At 45.7% G+C, this 20,386-nt stretch overlaps 1 protein-coding gene across 5 annotated transcripts in view; it reads left to right on the top strand.

Moving 5' to 3' along the window:
* Positions 1-1,178: 1,178 nt before the first annotated feature.
* The window catches only part of LOC309336814 (zinc finger protein RFP-like), a 40,164-nt gene continuing 20,956 nt past the window's right edge, over positions 1,179-20,386 (top strand). The window contains exons 1-7 of one of the 5 annotated variants that reach the window (XM_081853173.1): positions 1,219-1,795; positions 2,278-2,373; positions 2,680-2,910; positions 3,245-3,267; positions 5,383-5,504; positions 6,491-6,523; positions 9,027-9,543. In XM_081853173.1, coding sequence (XP_081709299.1) covers positions 1,235-1,795; positions 2,278-2,373; positions 2,680-2,910; positions 3,245-3,267; positions 5,383-5,504; positions 6,491-6,523; positions 9,027-9,535 — 1,575 coding nt within the window. In that variant the 5' untranslated portion in view covers positions 1,219-1,234 and the 3' untranslated portion in view covers positions 9,536-9,543. Of the gene's footprint in view, positions 1,796-2,277; positions 2,374-2,679; positions 2,911-3,244; positions 3,268-5,382; positions 5,505-6,490; positions 6,524-9,026; positions 9,544-14,854; positions 15,414-17,690; positions 17,787-18,097; positions 18,329-18,643; positions 18,667-20,386 lie in introns of those variants that run through there. The other 4 variants (XM_081853172.1, XM_081853175.1, XM_081853174.1 and 1 more) reach the window with 4 other exon arrangements.

The following is a 20,386-nucleotide window of genomic DNA, read 5'->3' as shown; positions in this document are numbered from 1 at the left end:
GTTCCTTTTTAACCAGGTGTTCGTTTGACCATACTATATCCTTTTAAAATGTGGCACTTTTGGGGCAGTGTTATTGGGTTGTTTTTATTCTGATCATATATGTTGTGATTTTTTTCTGCGAACCGCCCTGAGACCTCCAGGTATATGGCAGTATATAAATAATAATAATAATAAATAAATAAATTATTTTTTAAAAAAAACAGGGCCAAGCAGGGCCGTCTTTAGCAGATGTGGCGCCAGGGTGCAAAAATTACCACGGATAATGTTGGGGTGGCAGTCGCTGCACCTGTCAGTCATGGAGGGGGGGGGCGCAACTCTGCCCAATGCCCTTGCAGGAGAGGGATCCCTGCAGAGGTTTTGGAGGGAAGCTTCACGCCCGCCAGCCTTATGGTTGGCGGGGCGCAGCTGGGGGGCATGCAGGGAAAGGGGAGGCCGCGCAGCCCCCCCACTTGCTGGGGCGCCCCCGAGAGGCCCTGGGGCAGCGTACCACTAAGCCCTATGGGAAAGGCGGCTCTGGGGCTAAGGGAAAGCTGCTGGTAATAGCTGCCCTGTGATGTGATTGGCCAGTACAGTGCTACCTCAGGTTAAGTACTTAATTTGTTCCGGAGCTCCGTTCTTAACCTGAAGCACCACTTTAGCTAATGGAGCCTCCTGTTGCCGCCGCGCCACCGGAGCCCGATTTCTGTTCTTATCCTGAAGCAAAGTTCTTAACCTGAAGCACTATTTCCGGGTTAGTGGAGTCTGTAACCTGAAGCGTATGTAACCTGAAGCATATGTAACCCGAGGTACCACTGTAACTGGATACTATTTAGCTGAGATACGTTTGCAAAGGCCGTTTGCAGAGCTGGTTCCAGAGGTTATTATTGCACATTATCAGACGCCGGCGAGTCTGTCAAAACAACTCACTACAAATTGGCACCGGGAGGGAGGGCTGGGCTGTTTCTCCTCTGTATGTGGGGGCTGCTAACTAGAAAGAGGAGTGTGAATGGAGGGAGGCGGGGGAGGGGGGCGGCAATTCATTCATTAGCCTGCAAAGTAGTCTGAGGCTGATGTGCTGATAGTCAACAAAACTACAACAAACTCCACCAGCTCCCACGGGGAAATGATTGCTTAAACTCCAAGGCAGCAGGGATCCTGAGTAATGGTATTTGAATTTCCTGGAAAGGAAACCCTCCCATTTGCTGACGCAAAAGAGAGAAAACGAAACCAGCTCCTTCTTCCTGGTGACTCCGCCATGGCTGCTTCTGGTGGTCCCGTCCGGGATCTCTGCGAGGAAGCCACTTGCTCCATCTGCCTGGAGTGTTTCAGGGATCCGGTGATCATCCCGGAGTGCGGGCACAACTTCTGCCGATCCTGCCTGATCCGGTACTGGGCGAAATCCGAGGGAGAGGCTTCCTGCCCTCTGTGCAGGGAAAGGGTGGAGCGAGGCAGCATCAGGCGAAACCTGCAGCTGGCAAATTGTGTGGAAATAATTAAGAAATTCAATCATCCTCAGGGGAAAGAGAAGGAAAAGGAAGGGTCTGTGAGAAAGGACCAGGAGTCGCCAGCAAGAGCTTTTGTGCAGAGTGATACAACGAGAGTTGTGATACGTGCTTTGGAAATAATAGCTGAGAAACTCCGTCTTCAAGAAGAAAAGCAGGGAGAAGGAAAAGGGAGGGTCTGCGAAAAGCACCAGGAGCCCCTGAAGCTCTTCTGCCAGGAGGACCAAAGCCCCATCTGTGTGGTGTGTCATGTATCCAAGGAGCACAAAAGCCACGAGGTGGTTCCTCTAGAGGAGGCGTCCCAGGAGTACAAGGTGGGAAAAGGCAGCGGGTCTTTCTTGGGGGTGGAAGAGCTGCAGACAAGAGGAGCTTGCAAAAATTAAAATTAAAATACTGTAATAAAATGTAAGCAGCCCAAAAGGAATCCTCCAGGAAGAGATCTTGTGCAGCCTGATAAGACTAAACTTCTGAAACTTTATACAATAAACATTTATTTTCCCTTTTGAGGGATTAAAGTCTGCCCAGTGACCCCCCCTGAATGCAGCCTGCAGTAACTCCCCTGGGACGAAAGATTACAACATCTAGGATTAATAAAAAGGGTGTTGGAGGTGTGTTGAGTGTGGGGGACAAATAGCAAAACCCCCATGTTTCTCAGCTCTGATATAGGGCAGCCCCATTTCTGCCTCCTCTGGGATGAAAAAGGGGACCCAGGGATGTGGGGCAGGGAGCAAACATACGATTCAGCTTGCCTGTTAATGTGTAATGCAGCCCAACTTGGATTTTGTTTTCTTTTCAGGATCAGATCAGCAGCTGCCTACACAATGTGAGGAAGGAGAGAGAAAAAATTCTAGTATTTAAAGCAAACACAGAAAAGGAAAGCCAATACCTGCTTGTAAGCACCATTGTTACTACTTTGAGATGAAAAAATTGTATAGTCTAGAATCAATATCTGGAGGGGGGGATAAATATGGAATACAGAAAGAGGTTTATTTTTTAATGGTCTGATCTCCCACAGAGCCTGAAAGACCATTTAAAGGAGGGGGTGGGCTTGTAAGTTTTTACGAAGTTCTTTCTCTGCTGAATATGTCAGAAGTGGCCTTCCAAGGGAATTCTGATAACTGGCCTCTTCATCCTTTAACAGGAGGCTAAATGGCTGATATTGGCCCTTTGTCCTCTTCTTTCAACCTCTTTGCTGCAGAAACAAACAGATGCAGAGAGGGAAAAGATGGTGGCTGAGTTCAGGCGACTGCACCAGTTTCTGGAAGAACAGGAGAAACGTATTCTGGCCCAGATGGCAGAAGTGGAGAAGGAGATTGCAGCCCAAAGGGAGGAGCAGCTGGCCAGACTCTCCAGGGAAGTCTCCTCTCTTGACAGCCTCATCCGGGAGATGGAGGAGAAGCTTCAGGAACCAGCCAGTGAACTCCTGCAGGTCAGGCCTCATCCTGATGTGAGAGGGTAGAGTGTGATGCTTCAGGCTACAAGAGTTTCTTAGTCACATAAAAAGGTTGCTGGAAGGAAAACAGTTCATGAAGGCTGAAAGGCGTCAGTCCTGGGGACGCAGAAGGGGCCCTGCTAGATAAACCACAGGCCCCTTCATTCTAGCATTGTGTTCTCTCATTGGCCAACCAGAGGTCTCTGGGAAGCCTAAAAAACAGCAGTGCTCTCCAAACTTGTGATTCCCAGAAGCTGGTACTCAGCTGCTTAGCATTTATAACTGACTGCAGAAATGGCTCCACTGACATCTTTCGTTCTTTCCCATCCAGGATATTGGAAGCTTCTTGCAGAGGTAAGTGACGGAAAACCCCTGCCTTATTATGTTGCTAGAAAAGTTCCTGTTTAACAGGTGGGAAACTCACTCTTCCAGTTCCTCTTTCCAGAGATAATTTAGGATTCCACCATCCATTTAACAAGATCACAAACAAAAACAGGGACACATTTTCCTAGCTGTTAGTCTCATCTACAATCATAGAAAGGAAACCATTGTCCGTTACATATTTCTTCCTTTTCCCTGATGGGTTTATTTACTCCGCAATTGATACAAAAAGGGGGGACATTCAAAAGGGGCTTGTAAACATCTTCACTATAACTTACCCTTAAATATCCAGTGTCTTTCTGGCTTCTGCAGGTTCTTCCTCAGACATAAGTGTGTGAGAAAGGGCCCTGCTGGATCCGGCCAGTGGCCCATCTAGTCCAACATCCTGTTTTCACAGTGACTAACCAGAAGCCTGTGGGAAACCCGTGATCAGGATCCGAGCCCCAGAGGACACTCCCCTCCTGTGGTTTCAGAGGCACCACTGCCTTTGGCATCATGAATAGTAGCCTCGGAGAACCTTGTTCCCCATACAACTTCAATTTTTTTAAATCTCCCATGTTTAGAAAAGACATGTTCTGATACAGTGGTGCCTCGCAAGACGAAATTAATTCGTTCCGCAAGTTTTTTCGTCTTGCGAGTTTTTCGTCTTGCGAAGCACGGTTTCCCATAGGAATGCATTGAAAATCAATCAATGCGTTCCTATGGAAACCGCCTTCAGACCAGGTCCGGGGACAGTCTGTCCCCCGACCCCTTCTGAAGGCTGGGGGTGGGGTGGGGAGGGACAAGGGCTTTTCTTCCCACCCCCAGCATTTTAAAAAACCCCGGGACAGCGGAGGACTTCTCCGCTGTCCGGGGCGATCTTAAAATGCTGGTGGGCGGCAGAGAAGCCTTCGCTGCCGCCTGCCAGCATTTAAAAAAAACCCCGGACAGCGGAGGACTGCTCCGCTGTCCGGGGCGATCTTAAAATGCTGGTGGGCGGCAGAGAAGCCTTCGCTGCCGCCTGCCAGCATTTTTAAAAAACCTGCCTGCCTTCCCGGGAGAGCGGAGAAACGCGCGTTTCTCCGCTTTCCCGGACGGCTTTTGAAGTCCACTGTCCGGGGCGATCTTAAAATGCTGGTGGGCGGCAGCGCTGCCGCCCACCAGCATTTTAAGATCGCCCCGGACAGCGGAGAAGTCCTCCGCTGTCCTGAGGTTTTTTAAAATGCTGGCAGGCGACAGCGCTGCCGCCCACCAGCATTTTAAGATCGCCCCGGACAGCGGACTTCAAAAGCCGTCCGGGAAAGCGGAGAAACGCGCATTTCTCCGCTCTCCCGGGAAGGCAGGCATGCAGGGGGGAGGTCCAGGACCTCTTCTGAAGGCCGGCGGGGGGCGAAAGTCTTTGCTCCCCCCCCGCCTTGAAAAGCCGTCCGGGATAGCGGGAAGCGCTTCCCTGCTATCCCGGACCGCTTTTAAAATGCTGGCGGTGGGGAGCAAAGCCTTTCGGCCCCCGCCGGCCTTCCTGGACCTCTTCTGAAGGCCGGAGGGGGGGGAAAGGCTTTGCTCCCCACTGCCAGCATTTAAAAGAGGTCCCCGGAGATTTCCCTATGGGCTTTCTTCTTGCGAAGCAAGCCCATAGGGAAATTCGTCTAGCGGGTTTTTCGTCTTGCGAGGCATTCGTCTTGCGGGGCACCACTGTATTTCGTTCTACTTAAATGTAAGCTCTGGGCTACAAAATATTAATAATTTTAATCATTTGAAATGCTTCACTAAAACTGATGTAGTTCTAAATCTCTAAGGACCTTGTATTGTTAATTTTTCCTCTAAATATTAATTTGCATACATCAGCTTCTTTACCTTCAATCTAATCTTCATATATTTCCTTCCATATATTATGGAAGCAGGTGTGTGTAGCGGTTTTTCTCCACCTTCTTAGATGCTCTGTAGATCCACACATTATCTAGATGCTCCCTTTTGCCCTAGGAAGAACTCTGCTCCCAAGTCTTCATGATATTTCCATGGTGCCTTTATCATCAGGATGAGACACCTGCCCTGTCAGAAAGCTCCTTGCATTGAAAGGCTGGTGGCTTGACTTTGTTCTTCTCCTCCCAGGTCTCAGGAGAAGGAGAACTTAGAGGATCCTCCTGTGGCTTTTCCTCCTGCTCTGAAGTGGAGGATCTGGGACTTCCGCGATATAAATCCCTTCCTGGAGGGAGTCATGGAAAAATTCAGAGGTAGTAAAGAAGGGCTGAAAATATTTTATACTGGACATTTAAAATGGTTCATGAAATGCTCCAGGTCATTAGCGGTGCCAGGAAAATGGAACGCTTATTTATTCTCTTTCAATATCTAGAAGTCACACTTTCCTATGTAGATGACTCATAACTGATTTTTCTTATGCATTGAAAGAGGAGGATAAACCCTTCTTGCTGGGCTCTGGAAGCTCTTGCGAGATCTTGGGGGAGCCTCCCAGATTCCAGTCAGCAAGGTAAAGGGCTTGAAAGCTCTTGCCACGAAGGGTTTGGCCACCACGCAAATCACCTTACTGGGCTCTGAAAGGCTCCTGCGAAATCTCATGGCAAAGGGTGATTCCGGGTATCGTTCTGACTTTACACAATTTGCCTTTATGCACAATCCCCAGGAATGTGAGCCTCCATTAAGTTGTGAATTGTCTGTAAAAAGTTGTCCTTGACCTCTTCGCTTCTCTCAGCCAGGCCTTAGGTGCTTTCACACATCTGACCCATTTCCCAAGCAGCCTCACCTACAGCTTTTCAGGCATTTTTTCCTGTTCCTTTGGCCCTGAGATTCATGTAAGGGAGGTAGAAGTAGGGTGGGGTTGTCCAAGAGACAGCCAAGAGCATAGGGGCCTGGGGTTGAGGCCTCCTGTCCTGGAACAGGGATGTCTGAACCTTGTTGCTGATGAGGAGATCTTCGGGGGGTCCTGCTCCTCCTCCCAAGATTTGGGCAGGCCTGAACCTTGACATCACCCCTGCCCTGTTCATGCAGGGATAACCAGCATTGAGAGTTTCAGATAGTTTTAACTGCAACTCCCACGATCTTCAGCTGGTATGGCCTGTGGTTAGGGATGATGGGACTTGTAGTCCACAACATCAGGAGTACACCACACTGGCTACAATCTCATGAGCTCATATTGCTGTTGCCAGGTTTGTGATCTAAATGATGGTGTGAAGCTAAATCTCTGTTCCCTTTCCTCTTCCAGACACTGTGGAATATGGACTTCAACTGCAAAAAGGTACATTTAATGATAATAATAATAATAATAATAATAATAATAATAATTTATTATACCCTGCCCATTTGGCTGGTTTTCCTCAGCCATTTCAAGGTCAAACAGAGCCAGAACTTTGGGAGAGGGGCATCCGCTTCTCAAAAGACCAGGCCACAGCAGCTCTTCTGTCCATGCCGTATTTTCCCTTATTTCCCAGAGGCATCTGTTCTGTGAGAGCAGCATGCTGGGCTAGAGGGGCTCTTGGCCTGATCCTGCAAACTCTTAGGAAGCCCCCAGCCCAGGATGGCTGGCTTTTCTGTGCCCAATCCCAATAAGACACGGGGTGGAGTGAAGCCAAAGGCTCCTGGCACATGAGGGGGAAATATCCCTTTGAGCCATACAGGATCCCCACCCCTTTTATGTAAGAGTAAGGTGTAAGAGCGGGAAATGCATGAACACAAATAGCTCATAAAATGGCTGCCACTACTTTTGGGGGCTAGAAGTTGAATGGGTTCTGGTGTCAGTGGAGGGAGCTGGGGGCTGCCTGAGTGTGAACTTGCTTCCCTGCAAGATGGGGATCTTCCCTCAGTTTTTATGTTGGAGGGGAGACATGACTCTGCTTAAACATGATGGCGGACTAGAGAAACCTGTGTAACTTAAAAGAGCAGGATAGAATTGCACCACAGACCATGGGAAAAGGCTCAGTGGGAAGACAGAAGTCCAGTCTGGCCTGATCCTGGACATCACAAAAAGGGAATCATAAGAGCTGAAAAGGGACAGCAGCAGCAAAAGAAGGAGAGTTTGGATTTGATATCCTGCCTTTCACTCCCTTTAAGGAGTCTCAAAGATTCTCCTTTCCCTTCCTCCCCCACAACAAACGCTCTGTGAGGTGAGTGGGGCTGAGAGACTTCAGAGAAGTGTGACTGGCCCAAGGTCACCCAGCAGCTGCATGTGGAGGAGCGGGGAAGCGAACCCGGTTCCCCAGATTATGAGTCCACCGCTCTTAACCACTACACCACACTGGCTCCCAGTGTGGCAGCAGGTGGCAGCATAAAGGAAACTCTTACTTATCTTTAAAATTACGTATATTCTGTGATTCTTTTAGACAACAGCAGTGAATAAAATGCATAACGGCCAATCAATACAACAATAAACCAGAAAAACCAATTACGTTTAACAAAAAACCGCACTGGCAACATCCAATATCACATTTAATTTCCAAAGGCCTCTGTACAAATGTGTGTCTTTAAAAAGAATTGCTTGACAAACTTTCCATAACATGGCACGAGGGGGGCGGGGTGAGGACTGCAGAGCAGATCTTCTTCCTAATGTCCTGACTAATTTTTAAATGGCTTTCTCGTGATGCTTCCACTGCCCCCCTTTTCCATAAATGTGAGGAACAGTGAACAAAAAGACGAGTCATATAGCCAATGAGGTCTGGGGAGCCAGGATGCGGTCTTTGCATTGAAGTTGACAGGTGGGAATGGCGCTTCCTAGGTTTTACTGGGATATATAAAGTTATATATATCTTTTTTAAAATAAAAAAATAAACATTTCTCGCCCTTTATCTTGGGCTTGCAACAATAAACGCATTAACACAATTCATAGGAAATGAAAGCCTTTCATATCAACAAAGTTTGTTCTCGCTTGACGGCTCCTGTCAAGAATCCCGAGCAGGACATTTTAGACAGGGCATATGAACCAGAGAATGCAAATACCTTTTTATCTATTGTTGTTCTTTTTATAAACAACCTGGAAGGATGGGCTATAACATTACATTAAATATGTAACTGAAAATTGAATGGTGGTTACAAGGAGGGTGAGAGCACCTGCTGCCAGATTTACCTGGCCTGTCAAGCATGGTCTGTGATGTGAGGTAAAAGATTAAGGTGTGAATTAGGGAGTCCCTGCTTAGACTCCCTTCTGCCATGAACTCTGGGGGGTGGGGGTGGCCTTAGACAAGCCACTGTCTCTCAGCCTTAGTCTTCCCATCTGAAAAATGGGCATACAGTGGTACCTCTGGTTGCGAACGGGATCTGTTCCGGAGGCCCATTTGCAAGATGAAAAGAGCGCAACCCGCAGCGGCACGTCTGTGCATGTGCGGGTCGTGATTCACCGCTTCTGCACATGCGTGTGATGTCATTTTGCGCGTTTGCGCATGTGCGAGAGGTGAAACCTGGAAGTAACCCTTTCCGGTACTTCCAGGTCGCCACAGGACGTAACCTGAAAGAACGTAACATGAAGTGGACGTAACCAGAGCTACCACTGTACCAAGATTGACTTAACTTACAGGGACGTTGCAAGGGTTCTATGTGGATAATGTGTGTTAAGTACTTTGAACCCTTGAAAGACATGCAGATGTTTCAGGAATCATTATTAAGAACTTGATGAACATCCCTGTCTCAAATGTAGAGTCATGGAGTCCCTGTTCATTTCATGGGGGATGCTATTTCTGTCATGTGGCTAAAGAAAAGTCAGCTTCTCAGTTGACGTCGTTTCTCTTCTCTTTCCTCCTCTGCCCCCACAGAAAACATAACTTTGGATCCAGACACAGCACATCCCCGCCTCATCCTGTCTGAGGATCGAAAGAGTGTGAGAGATGGAGAAGTGCGTCAAGACCTGTCAAACAACCCTGAGAGATTTGACACACATTTCTATGTGCTGGGATGTGAGGGTTTCACATCAGGCAGACATTTCTGGGAGGTCATTGTGGGAAGAGAGGAGAGATGGGAGGTGGGGGTTGCCAGAAAGTCTGTGAAGAGGAAGGGTTTTCTCTCTTTTGGTCCCAGGGAAGGGATCTGGGGTTTGGGGAAGTGGCTTGGTGAGTACAAGTTATGCTCCCCCCATGAGGACCCTGTTCCAAGTAAGGAGCCCAAGAGGATCCGAGTGGCCCTGAACTGTGAAGGGGGACGGCTGTCCTTTTACGATGCAGATACAGCAGCCCTTCTCCACTCATTTCCGGCAGCCCCCTTCTCAGGAGAGACCCTCCAGCCCTTGCTTTATGTGAGTGAGAAAGCAAACTTGAGACTCTCTTGACTGAGAGTGCAGACAGGCAAGCGTATATTCACTGTCATTATGACATATTCAGTCGCCTCTTCTGGTTGGAGCTGACAGGAACAAGGAGAAACCGTATTTGCAGAACTGTGATTGGCTATCCCTTGTGTCAATCATGATGCAACTCTCCTTTCTCAGGCCAGCTTTGTAAATTGTACTGATTGATTGGGTCCCCTGTCAGTCCCCAAACTTGCCTGTTTTCTCTCACTTGGGAACGGGCTATTTGTGTCAGTGCAGGAGGTGCAAAGGGGGAAAGAAGCAAGAAAATAATTTAGGAAACAACAGCAACCCCACACACATTCCTGTTTCGAAGTAGTTCTCTCTCCAACCCCCAAGTCTGATTTAAGATTTCTAGAGACAATACCATAATCTTTTCTGAGTAAAATCAGAGTTCTGCACGGGCATCACATAAAACCTCAGATTCCCTTTCCTTCCCCCGAAGCCTCCACTGTCATGGAGATGGAAGTTCCAAAATTCCATTTTTGCTGCTACTCAGGGAAGCTTACACAGTGGTGCCTCGCAAGACGAAAAGAATCCGTTCCGCGAGTCTCTTCGTCTAGCGGTTTTTTCGTCTTGCGAAGCAACCCTATTAGCGGATTAGCGCTATTAGCGGTTTAGCGGCTTAGCGGCTGTTAAAGGCTATTAGCCGCTTAGAAAAAGGGGAGGGGAAAAATCGCAAGACTCGCAAGACGTTTTCATCTTGCGAAGGAAGCCTATAGGGAAATTCGTCTTGCGAAGCACCTCCAAAACGGAAAACCCTTTCATCTAGTGGGTTTTTCGTCTTGCGAGGCATTCATCTTGCGGGGCACCACTGTATGGCAATTCAACAAAATCAGAAACCAGTTTTTTTAGTTGAGTACAGTTGGCCCAAAACTCACACACAACTTACTTGTGTGATCGCAGCCCGGAGCCCTTCGTCAAAACACAAATTAATAAATGGAAAGAGGGTGAGAGACTAGGAAATATTGTTGGAAGGGACTGTGAGAGATCTCACAAAGCCTCCAGAGCCCAGAAAGCAATGGGTCGTGGCGGCGGGGGCTTTGGCAGTGGTGGAAAGAGTTTCTAAGGCCGCCTTGCTTTCCAGCAAGAAAGGTTACATAAAATTCTCAAGATTTGTGGCTTCGGACAAGTAGGGATGGTTGCTTAGGGGGCATTTTCCGGGGTTTTCCTGACTTATGCAATATCGCCTTTGCATGCTGACCCCAGAAACGTAACGCCCCACGCAGGTTTTGGGCCTTGATGTAACAAAATCCCTTCTGACGATGAAGAGCCTCTGTCAGAAGTTCTGAGGAGAGGACAGAGACAATGGGTAAATTCCCATGTATACAATTATTTTCTCCAAGGTGTTTTGTAATGAAGAGTCAGATACTTATTTGTATTTTTAGAGATCATCTTTTCTTATATTTTTGTATAACGGGCCTGAAAGAATTTGGGGATATGTTTCCTGTGCTAACATGTTTGGTTCTATTAAAGATTGTACTGCTTGTTACTCCTATTTTGTTTCAAACTCAACAGTACAATATCCATTCCCCATGACACTTCCTCCAGGGGTTTTAGGAGGGTGATATCCTGTTTTATCCTCAGAGAAACCCTGTGAGGTAGAAGAGGCTGAGCTGAGAGACTTAGAAAAAGGAGACAGGTTAACGTTTATGGTCAAAAGGGATTTGAACCTGGGCCTTGTCACCCCAAGTCCAACACACTCTGCACTCTGAATGTGAAATCTTAACAAGGGTCCCTTCAGAGATTTGCTTGAAAGCCCTCCCTGCAAAGCTCCTCTATATGTTGTAGCTCCTCTTCAGACCTTCCTGTGTCGACCCTGAATGTCTGCAGGAGGAGTCAATCCAGTTTGAGTGAGGGGCAGATTTCAGGGGCTTCCCTGCATAAGCTCGTATTTCGCACCTGGGTCCATTTCTGGATCTCAGCATTCCGATTAAAAATTGAAGCAAATTCCCCAAGTCTGAAGTCTGCCCATCCCTTTATTTGTGGGAATCCCACCACCAGGAGAGAAGGGAGTCTCAGCCGTATCTGCCAGGTCAGTGAGAGAGCAGGTATCCTATTGACAGCCTACTTTTTAAACATACAGTCAGTTGTGGGCAAATGGAAGGGGGGGGGACGACGAAAAGAATGCCAATTGCAATAGTTCACCCACCCCCCTTTCAACATAAGCATTGCAACCTGTGCCGAACGGATGTGGTGTACAAATAGGGAGAGGCGTTTTAATTCAACATTTTTATCATAGTCCCCCAAACGGCAATTCTCAAATTGGAAGAAACCAAAGCAGCACAAATTTCATTTTCTTATACAGTGGTACCTTGGGTTACATACGCTTCAGGATACATACGCTTCAGGTTACAGACTCCGCTAACCCAGAAATAGTACCTCGGATTAAGAACTTTGCTTCAGGATGAGAACAGAAATCGTGCAGCAGCAGGAGGCCCCATTAGTTTCAGGTTAAGAAGACCTCCAGAATGAATTAAGTTCTTAACCTGAGGTACCACTGCATTGTTTACGTTATTTCTTTAGGTATGATATAATTGGTTCCCAATCTTTCTTAAACTCTCTATTGTCTTTGTCTCGAAGTCTTTCAGTTAGTTTTGCCATTTTAGAATATTCCATCAGTTTTTCTTGCCATTCTTCTTTAGTTTGTACTTTATTGTTTTTCCATCTTTGGGCTAGCAACATCCCAGCCGCAGTTGTGGCATACATACAAACTTTCTGCTTCTCTTTTGGCAAATCTTGACCTAAGATGCTTAACAAGAAAACTTCTGGTCTTTTGCTAAAAGTTATCTTAAACATTCTTTTCATTTCATTGTATATAATTTATCAATAATTTTTAATTATTTTACAATTCCATCACATATGAAAAAATGTGTCTTCTTTTTTTTTTACACTTCCAACATTTGTTGGAGCCAAAGCAGCACATCTTTCTAATCTATTCTGAGCTCTCTGGAGCAAAGAGGAAATTAAGCCTTCAGCCCTGTGCCCACTTCCCATGGATATGCCCCTTACTCTGAGTAGATATAGGAGTACCCTTTATTTTCTGGATACAGACCAAAAGGATTAGCTCACAGGTTTTGGTGATTGCCTAGAGAAAGGACTTCTTCACACAGCACATCATATGGCTTTGGCCACTGGCTTACACACCCTTGGCAAGTTGGCAAGACGAAAGGTTTGAGACCAAAAGCCCGTTCCTGTTGTTCACCTCCACAGCTTCATCTTATTCAGAGGTAGACTGCCTCTGCACCAGGAGGTTTCATTGAGCAGGATGCTAAATTCCTGTTGAAATTAGGCTTTTCCAGCACCTTTTCCCCTCTGCAGAGTTGAGAGACACCCATGAGAATAGTCCACCCTCAGATGTTGATGGATCCAATTGGCTCTGGAGGATTTTCTGGCTGATATGACTGGCACTTCTGTTGAAGCCCTGGTCAATCTGGTCAAACATCCAGTTGAAGCCCTGGTCTAACATCTGGTCAAACATCCAGATAGCACAGGATATACGTAATAATAATATTTATTATTTATATCCTTCACAATCCCTCTCCCACTTTGTGATGCCCATTTGGCCTTGTGGTTAGTGCGTACATTGGGATAAACTGCTGCTCATGCTATTTTTTTGGTTTCCTCCCAGAACATCCACCCCAAAAAGTTTTCAGAACTGTCCCCTCAGCCTTTTATTCAGTTACAGACCCTTCTGCAAAATGTCAACACACAGACAGCAGGAATCATAATCCACAAGGATCCAGATTATGAAACCGAAAACAGATTTTGGTGGATTTGCAATAGCCTCAATTGTTTTGCCTTCATTTTTACACTTGAACATAGACCCAAATTAAGAAGGGGACCCTCACTTCAGCATGGATCAAATGAAACGTCAGAGAAAAATGTTCAGAGCATCAACACTGAATATTTTTTTTAAGTGTGATTTTAAAATAATTTTATGAGGAATGTGTCAACCACCAAACAAGAATAATTCAGCAGTATATAAAGATAAAAAGTATCACAAGTGAGAAGAGTGAGAACTCTTCCCACACACCAAAAAATAAAAAATAAATATAAAAGGTTCCATGGTTAATGTTAATTTTTCTGAGAGGATGTACAGATTGGAGATGGGATCAGTGGATGGGGGGGGGGGATGGAAGAAGCTGGGCCTGAAGAGCAGCTTAAAAATTCCACTAGGCTGCAGGACGATTCATTAGTTTAGAGGGGAGGATGAAGAGGAAACAGGGATTTTGTTTTTTTTTATATAAAGATATTTATTAAGATTTTATATAATCACAATCCAACAAAACAGTAGAAAAAGACAATATAAAACAGCACAATCCAACAGAACAAAAAGGTACAATAAAAAACATAAGAAAAAATAAGAAAAAACAAAGAACAAAGAAAATCTAATTTTTTGCTTATTATCTTTATAACCCTCTTTCCTGACTTCCTCACATCTCCCTTTTCTGTGTTCCCCTTTACACAATCAAATTCAGCAATTCCTTACCCTCGAGGAAACAGGGATTTTGTTTGAGATTACATCAGCCCACCCCCCACCCCCTTTGACACTTGAAGTTGGAAACAAGAAAGGGCAGCCTGGCCATTCTTCTGTGATGGTTAATACTTTAGTTCCTGAATCCGGGTCACAGGCTCACCCTATTCATACACAAATATGCCCTTAAGACAGGATTTGCAAGCAATACTCAATGGTAAGGCTTTTCCCATTTTCCTCCCTTACTTCAGAGGAATATTTGGGGTCATTGGGGGAGTCAAAATGGCTTCAGAATTGATTTCCCGTAGTATTTTAGATACATGGTTCATATATTTAGATATGTGTGCATTTATGAATATTCATTCTATATTTGAGACCTTAAAATTCACTGACAAAGGGTTAATTGAAAGCACCTGCTTTCAATAGGTGCCCCGTGGTGTGACTGGCAAATATCTGGATACCATTTAGCTGAGTCCAGAGGTTATTGCACCTTATCAGACGCCGGTGATTCTGTCAAAACGACGCACTAAAAACTGGCACCGGGAGGGAGGGCTGGGCTGTTTCTCCTCTGTATGTGGGGGCTGCTAACTAGAAAGAAGATGTCAATGGAGCAAGGCGGGGGGGGGGCGGGGCAGTTCATTCATCAGCTTGCAAAGTAGTCTGAGGCTGACATGCTGATAGTTAAACAACAACAACAATAAACTCCACCAGCTCTCGCAGGGAAATGGTTCCTTGCCAAGTTGCCACCAAAAATGAGCATTCCATTTAAAATAAAACATTTAAAATAAAATATATATCTTTCCACCATATCAAAGCGGCTCGGGGCTCCACCCATCTCCAAGGCAGCAGAGATCCTGAGTGATCGCAGCTGAATTTCCTGGAAAGGAAACACGCCCATTTGCAGACAGAAAACAGAGAAAACGAAACCAACTCTTTCTTCCTGTCGAGGCAGCAGCCATGGCTGCTTCTGGGGGTCCCGTGCAGGATCTCTGCGAGGAAGCCACTTGCTCCATCTGCCTGGATTATTTCAGGAATCCAGTGATCATCCCGGAGTGCGGGCACAACTTCTGCCGATCCTGCCTGATCCAGTGCTGGGGGGAATCCGAGGGAGAGGCTTCCTGCCCTCAGTGCAGGGAAACAGTGGAGCAAAGCAGCATCAGGAAAAACCAGCAGCTGGCAAATGTTGTGGAAATAATTAAGAAATTCAGCCATCTGGGCGGGAAAAAGGAGGCAGAAGGAAAGGGGAAGATCTGTGAGAAGCACCAGGAGCCCCTGAAGCTCTTCTGCCAGGAGGACCAAAGCCCCATCTGTGTGGTGTGTCATGTATCCAAGGAGCACAAAAGCCACGAGGTGGTTCCTCTGGAGGAGGCATCCCAGGAGTACAAGGTAGGAAAAGGTAGCGGGTCTTTCTTGGGGGTGGAAGAGCTGCAGACAAGAGGGGCTTGTAATAATAATAATAATAATAATAATAATAATAATTGTAATTGTTACGACAAAATCTGGGTGCGAGGCTGCTCTGCCACCCAGCTCGTCGGACTAAGTCCGTGGGTCCCTGCAGAGGAAAATGAGCTCAGCCGGAGACAGGAGCAAGCAGCAGAAGATCCAAGTTTATTGCGCAACAGGTTCAAGGCGAGACTGAACCACAAGAAAGGGGTGACATGAACTTTTGAAACTTCCCTCCATGTCCCAGAATACAGTGCAAAATACATCCCAGTTACATCATGAATACATTAAGAAGAGGTTGGGTTACATGGATTAACATATGGAGGAGGGAGGGGGAATATGCAGAGTTGGAGATATGTGCAGATAAACACTTCCTGAGTACTGGTGATGAGAAGACAATGGTCCATGTACTGGCATTGGCCGGAGAAAAGATTTGGCAGAGTGATTTGACAGGATTAGGGTCTTGACACCTTGCTTGAGGGATTATGGAGGACAGGGGAGGTGTCATGGAGTCCTAGAGAAATTGAGCAAATTGGCACGTTGAGTTTCTATGAATTTTATAGATTTTAGTCCCTTTTGACATTGACAATTGGGAATAAATGGATATATTGTAGCGAAGAAGAAGGTAAAGAAGACATGCCCCCCCTTCCGTATCATAATGTATTCTCTCCACCTGCAGCCCAAAAGGAATCTTGAGCAGCCTGATAAAATTAAACTTCTGCAACTTTATACAATAAACATTTCTTTTTCTTTTTAAGGAATTAAAGTGCACCAGTGACCCCCTGACTGCAGGCTGCAGTAACTCCCCTGGGAGGAAAAATTAAAAATCTAGGGTTAATTTAATAAAAAGGAGTGGGGAGATGTTGAAGGTGTGTTCAGTGTGGGGAACAAATAGCAAAACCCCCATGTTTCTCTTTTTTTAAAAAATAATAATTTTTATTAACCGGCCAATCAAATCAAATCACATCACATAAATTCCGAATTACAGAGCCGAATTTTAAATTTTGTTGAGGGGACCCATATTTCAAGATCCGAACTGGGATTCTGATCATCTTCTTGCTACTTCGTTAATGTCCAAATCAGTCCAAACAAAGTTCATAATTCTATCCAGTCTTATCTTGCTGTTTCCACATCACATTTTGTTCATATATTTTCTCTTTTTTCTTTATGATCTCTTCTGATAGTCTCCTTAAGCCGATAAACACCAATATAATAATCCTGTGTGAATTTTTCCGTTCTTCCAATCCTCAAATCGAGATGGTTTCCATATATCATCGCCTTCATAGATAACATCGCTCTTTCCACCATTAACTACAGAACTGTCCTTCTTAAGTCCCACTGAGGAGTTTCACCCACAATATAAAAACAGCTCTATTTCTCTGTTTCTCCTCTCAGACTTAAGTCCGCCGACAGAACTTCCCAATATGGCGACGGCATTTTTAACTGCGTCATTCCAAAGCCCTTATACATTCCACACTCTTCTTAAAACATGCTTTGGTTCGAAAGTTTATCTCCACACAGTCTTAAATCCACAGCTTAAGTCCTTAACACGACATTTCTGACTTGTGAGGGGGAGGATTCTTGTTTAATCACATGAAAGAAAGAAAGAAAGAATGAAAGGTTTTTTTCCCCCTCCCTCATCAGTCCCTTTGCCATACCGAGTCTTGGCGTATCTTCTCATGATTTATACTTGTTCCTCCGACTCGTCTTGTTTTATCAGAGATCTCTTCTGTTAGCAGTTTTTTTACTCCCCCTTCTTCCTTGAAATATGTGCATTCGCTTCATCCATATTGTTTCTTGCAGCTAGTGGCGCGGACCAGAGACGGCGTCCAGGAGCGCCGAAATCCCACAGGAGGGCATTGTGCCTAGTGTCCCCATCCCCTCAAATTCGGGGATGGTATAGGGCACAGCATGCAAGGGCAGTCTCCCCCCCCCCCGCAATCCGGGGGGGGTGTAGGGAGGCTATTTACTCCCACCACAGCCTCCAAATTACCTCGTGTGGGTCGGAGAGATGTTATTGTCAGCCATCTTCTGATGCGCTCCTAGTGGCCCCCATGTTTCTCAGCTCTGATATAGGGCAGCCCCATTTCTGCCTAGTCTGGGATGAAAAGGGGGAACCTCTGCAAAAGACCCAGGGATGTGGGGCAGGGAGCAAACATAGGATTCAGCTTCCCTGTTAATGTGTAACGCAGCCCAACTTGGATTTTGTTTTTTTTTCAGGATCAGATCAGCAGCTGCCTAGACAATGTGAGGAAGGAGAGAGAGAAAATTCTAGTATTTAAAGCAAACACAGAAAAGGAAAGCCAAGACCTGCTTGTAAGCACCATTGTTACTACTTTAAAATGAAAATTGTTATAGTCTAGAATCAATATCGGGGGAGGGGGTGGGGGGATGAATATAGAATACAGAAAGTGGTATATTTCTGAACAGCCTTATCTCCCACAAAGCAAGAAAGACTATTTAAAGGAGTGGGTGGGCTTGGAAGTTTTTATGAAGCTCTTTCTCTGCTGAATATGTCAGAAGTGGCCTTCTAAGGGAATTCGGATAACTTGACTCTTCATCCTCAAGAGCAGACTAGATGCCTGATTTTGGCCCACTCTTCTCTTCTTTCAACCTCTTTGCTGCAGAAACAAACAGGTGCAGAGAGGGAAAAGATGGTGGCTGAGTTCAGGCGACTGCACCAGTTTCTGGAAGAACAGGAGAAACGTATTCTGGCCCAGATGGCACAAGTGGAGAAGGAGATTGCAGCCCAAAGGGAAGAGCAGCTGGCCAGACTCTCCAGGGAAGTCTCCTCTCTTGACAGCCTCATCCGGGAGATGGAGGAGAAGCTTCAGGAACCAGCCAGTGAACTCCTGCAGGTCAGGCCTCATCCTGATGCGAGAGGGTGGAGTGTGCTGCTTAGTCACATTAAAATGCTACCGGAAAGAAAACACTACATGAAAAATGAAAGGCATCAGTCCCGGGTTCGCAAAAGGGGCCCTGCTAGATCAAACCACAGGCCCCTTCATTCTGGCATTGTGTTCTCTCATTGGCCAACCAGAGGTCTCTGAGGAGCCTAAAAAACAATAGTGCTCTCCAAACCTGTGATTCCCAGCAGTTGCCACTCAGCTGCTTAGTATTTATAACTGACTGCAGAAATGGCTCCCCTGACATCTTTCTTTCTTTCCTTCCAGGATATTGGAAGCTTCTTGCAGAGGTAAGTGATGGAAAACCCCTGCTTTATTATTATGCTAGGAAAGTTCCTGTTTAAGGAGTGAGAAACTCACTCTCCAGTTTCTCCTTCTAGAGATAGCTTAGCACTCAATCATCAATTTCACAAAATCACAGACAAAAATAGGGACACATTTTTGTGATAGCTATTGGTCCCATCTACTGTAAAATTACAGACAGAAAGCTGTTCCCATTGCATATTTCTGAAGGCCCTTCTCTGTGGTGGAATCATTTACTCTCCAATTGATACAAAAAGGGGGGGCACGCCAAAGGGGCTTGTAAATATCTTCACTATAACTTACGCTTAAATATTCAGTGTATTTCTGGCTTCTGTAGGTTCTTCCTCAGCCATAAGAAGGTGAGAAAGGGCCCTCCTGGATCCGGCCAGTGGCCCATCTAGTCCAACATCCTGTTTTCACAGTGCTTAACCAGAAGCCTGTGGGAAACCCGCGATCAGGATCCGAGCCCCAGAGGACACTCCCCTCCTGTGGTTTCAGCAACTGGAGTTCAGAGGCACCACTGCCTTTGGCCCAGCCATGGTGAAGAGTAGCCTTTGAGAGACTTGTCCTCCAGACAATTTTAGATACTCTTGAATTTTGAGAATCTTCCATGTTTAGAAAATATTGCTTTAATCTTTTTTTAATATTCTAATGTTTTCTCCATTTTAAAAATATAACCACTGTGCTAAAATACATTTATAATGTGAATTGCCAAAGCCATTCTAAAGCATTCTAAACTTCTTTATATTTCAGAAATGCAAATACCAAATCCATTTTATTTTGCTCATTAATCATAGAATCATAGAATCATAGAGTTGGAAGAGACCACAAGGGCCATCGAGTCCAACCCCCTGCCAAGCAGGAAACACCATCAGAGCACTCCTGACATATGGTTGTCAAGCCTCTGCTTAAAGACCTCCAAAGAAGGAGACTCCACCACACTCCTTGGCAGCAAATTCCACTGTCGAACAGCTCTTACTGTCAGGAAGTTCTTCCTAATGTTTAGGTGGAATCTTTTTTCTTGTAGTTTGGAACCATTGCTCCGTGTCCGCTTCTCTGGAGCAGTAGAAAACAACCTTTCTCCCTCCTCTATGTGACATCCTTTTATATATTTGAACATGGCTATCATATCACCCCTTAACCTCCTCTTCTCCAGGCTAAACATGCCCAGCTCCCTTAGCCGTTCCTCATAAGGCATCGTTTCCAGGCCTTTGACCATTTTGGTTGCCCTCCTCTGGACACGTTCCAGTTTGTCAGTGTCCTTCTTGAACTGTGGTGCCCAGAACTGGACACAGTACTCCAGGTGAGGTCTGACCAGAGCAGAATACAGTGGCACTATTACTTCCCTTGATCTAGATGCTATACTCCTATTGATGCAGCCCAGAATTGTATTGGCATTTTTAGCTGCCGCGTCACACTGTTGGCTCATGTCAAGTTTGGCTCATGTCAACCAAGACTCCGAGATCCTTTTCACATGTACTGCTCACAATCATGTGTAATGCTTCACTAAAACTGGTATAGTGCTAAAATTTCTCCATAAGGACCCAGTATTGTTCACTTTTCTTTAAAAAATAATAATTTGCATATATCAGCTTCTTTACCTTCAATGTCATATTCATATATTTCCTTCAGTATATTTTGGAAGCAGGTGTATTTCGATTTTCCTTCAACTTCTTAGATGCTTTCTAGATCCACATGTCAGCTAAA

Source organism: Podarcis erhardii, assembly GCF_964252035.2.
Source record: "Podarcis erhardii genome assembly, chromosome: 2".
Classification (NCBI taxonomy): domain Eukaryota; kingdom Metazoa; phylum Chordata; class Lepidosauria; order Squamata; family Lacertidae; genus Podarcis; species Podarcis erhardii.
The sequence above is the reverse complement of the archived record's forward strand: the minus strand, read 5'-3'. Positions and strand labels throughout refer to the sequence as shown.